The sequence below is a fragment of the Charadrius vociferus genome, unplaced genomic scaffold, assembly GCF_000708025.1.
Source record: "Charadrius vociferus isolate BGI_N301 unplaced genomic scaffold, ASM70802v2 scaffold436, whole genome shotgun sequence".
In the NCBI taxonomy this organism is placed as follows: Eukaryota; Metazoa; Chordata; class Aves; order Charadriiformes; family Charadriidae; genus Charadrius; species Charadrius vociferus.
This window is the reverse complement of record NW_009649187.1, coordinates 4,402,922-4,404,900: the sequence shown is the minus strand read 5'-3', so window position 1 is coordinate 4,404,900 and position 1,979 is coordinate 4,402,922. Positions and strand designations below refer to the sequence as shown.

Sequence of the window (1,979 nt, the reverse complement as noted above, 5' to 3'; positions counted from 1 at the left end):
ATGCTAGGTGGAGGGGTTTCGTTTTGGTGATTTGTTGTAGGTTTTTTTATTAATCTGTTTATACCAGAACACCTCAAGCAACATAAGCTTATAAAAAGATTTCAGGCACATTAAGGGAATGAAAGAGGAAAGGCTTTCAGCAGGTATATTCCTCCAACATCACTGTCTGCAGTAGTTGCATGCTCATTAGGTGTCTCATGCAATTACCGAACTGCCTTTGTACAGTATCAGCTGGAGGGGAGAAAGGCTGCAGGTTAACATATGCCATTTGTTGAACACCCATTTTGCCTTTACTAGTATATCTGTAAGACTTCAGGAGGTTTATTTAAAGCACATCGTGTCAGTCACACTATTCCTAATGACGTAGGTGGGAATTTCCCCCCGACTTCAGTAGGAACAGATATGAGCCAGTGCTTCTGGAAAAAAAAAAAACAAAAAATCCCTTCCCCCCCAAAACAAAGCCCAACTTTTAATTTAGAAGCATGCTGTAAGATAGGAAAAGTTATTTTGTACATTTATAAGAGCATAAACCAGAATAAAATTTAATATTTATTAGAATTTCTTCCAGTAACAGCATTCAACATCTTAACAAACCAAGTTGTGAAGTCTTAAAAAAACCTAGGATTACAAAAAAAGTTAAAGTAAGTTGTTCCTTATATTTAATGGCAACAAAGGGGGAATTTTCTATTTAAAAACAAACTTGTCATATAAACAGTATTATTTTAAGAAAATGTGATTAATATGATATGTAATTTCCAGAATGGATACACAGTGTATGAATACCAATCTGAATAGAAGCGGGGGGGAGGAACACACTACCCCCTTAAAAATCTCAAAATAGGCTGTTTGAAGAAAGGGGAGGGAGGAGGATCTTTCTAGTGAAATAACTTAGAAGATACCACGCAATGGACAAAAAACGCAAGAGTACAGGAGACATTACATGACACCCTCATTACAACACCCCCTCAAGTCTGGTTATACAGTAAATAAAGTTAGTAAAGTGCATCTTTTGAAGACTTGTCTAGTGAAATAGCTTTTCCAAATATAAAACACAACACAAGACGTGCAGTAACAGTTAAATCATGGTGGAAATTTTTAAAAACTAATCTTTAACTTTTCATTCACTAAAGAAGAAAAGTTTTAACTGCAGTAGTGTTCACATTATTCTTCGACAGGATGCATCCTCATGTGCTTTTATTACTTGGCAAATCTTTAAATATGGAGCATGGCAAAATTATGCAGTTCAAGCAAGTGCTTCTCTCAATGTAATACAACTCTTCAATGGCAGAACGGCCACATGCAGCACAACCATGTTAGATTTTGGGAAGCTTTGGTGCACTAACGACGGGATTGGTCTCCTGCAAATACCTTCGCCCTGCACTCTTATAGTCGTAGGTGCAGGTGTGAGTCTCTGCATAGCGGTGCGATGCACAGAAGTTGTTTCCACATCTGAAGAATCAAGAATATTAGAAGTTACAAGCTTTTAGAAGCTTTTAACTCTCTGACATGCTGGGAGCCCTTTGGCTTAATCATGTCTTGTTTATTTAACATAACTGCTTGGATTCTAATCATCCATGACTGATAGCATTAACTGGTGGGATAATCAAAATGACATTTTTGTAACTGAATGCTGCAGTTTTGACCCAATGGTCTCTTCAGCTGGGAAGTTAAGCAAGATCAGTAGTCCTGGAACCAACTAGCAAGGATCAAACACACTTATAAATTAAGAATGATGGGCTTTGATTTTTTTTAATTTCTTTTTTAAAAGACCTCACACAACGTCAGTCAGTAGAATTCAGAGGACAAAACCATGGAACTAAAATAACGGCATCAGGTGAAATGCACATAATGCATTTCAATTCAAAAATACCACACCATTCAGCCCACCAAAACAGATGTTAAGTTTAACACAACTTCTGACTGGCATAAACTCAATTAGTTACTTGAGATTAATAAACACAGATTTAGTCAGCTGTAAA

At 36.7% G+C, this 1,979-nt stretch overlaps 1 protein-coding gene across 1 annotated transcript in view; it reads right to left on the bottom strand.

The window, feature by feature from the left end:
• Positions 1 to 583: 583 nt before the first annotated feature.
• ZFAND4 (zinc finger, AN1-type domain 4) overlaps positions 584 to 1,979 on the bottom strand; it is a 20,763-nt gene continuing 19,367 nt past the window's right edge. The window contains 1 exon segment of the mRNA XM_009888729.1: positions 584 to 1,449. Coding sequence (XP_009887031.1) covers positions 1,314 to 1,449 — 136 coding nt within the window. The 3' untranslated portion in view covers positions 584 to 1,313.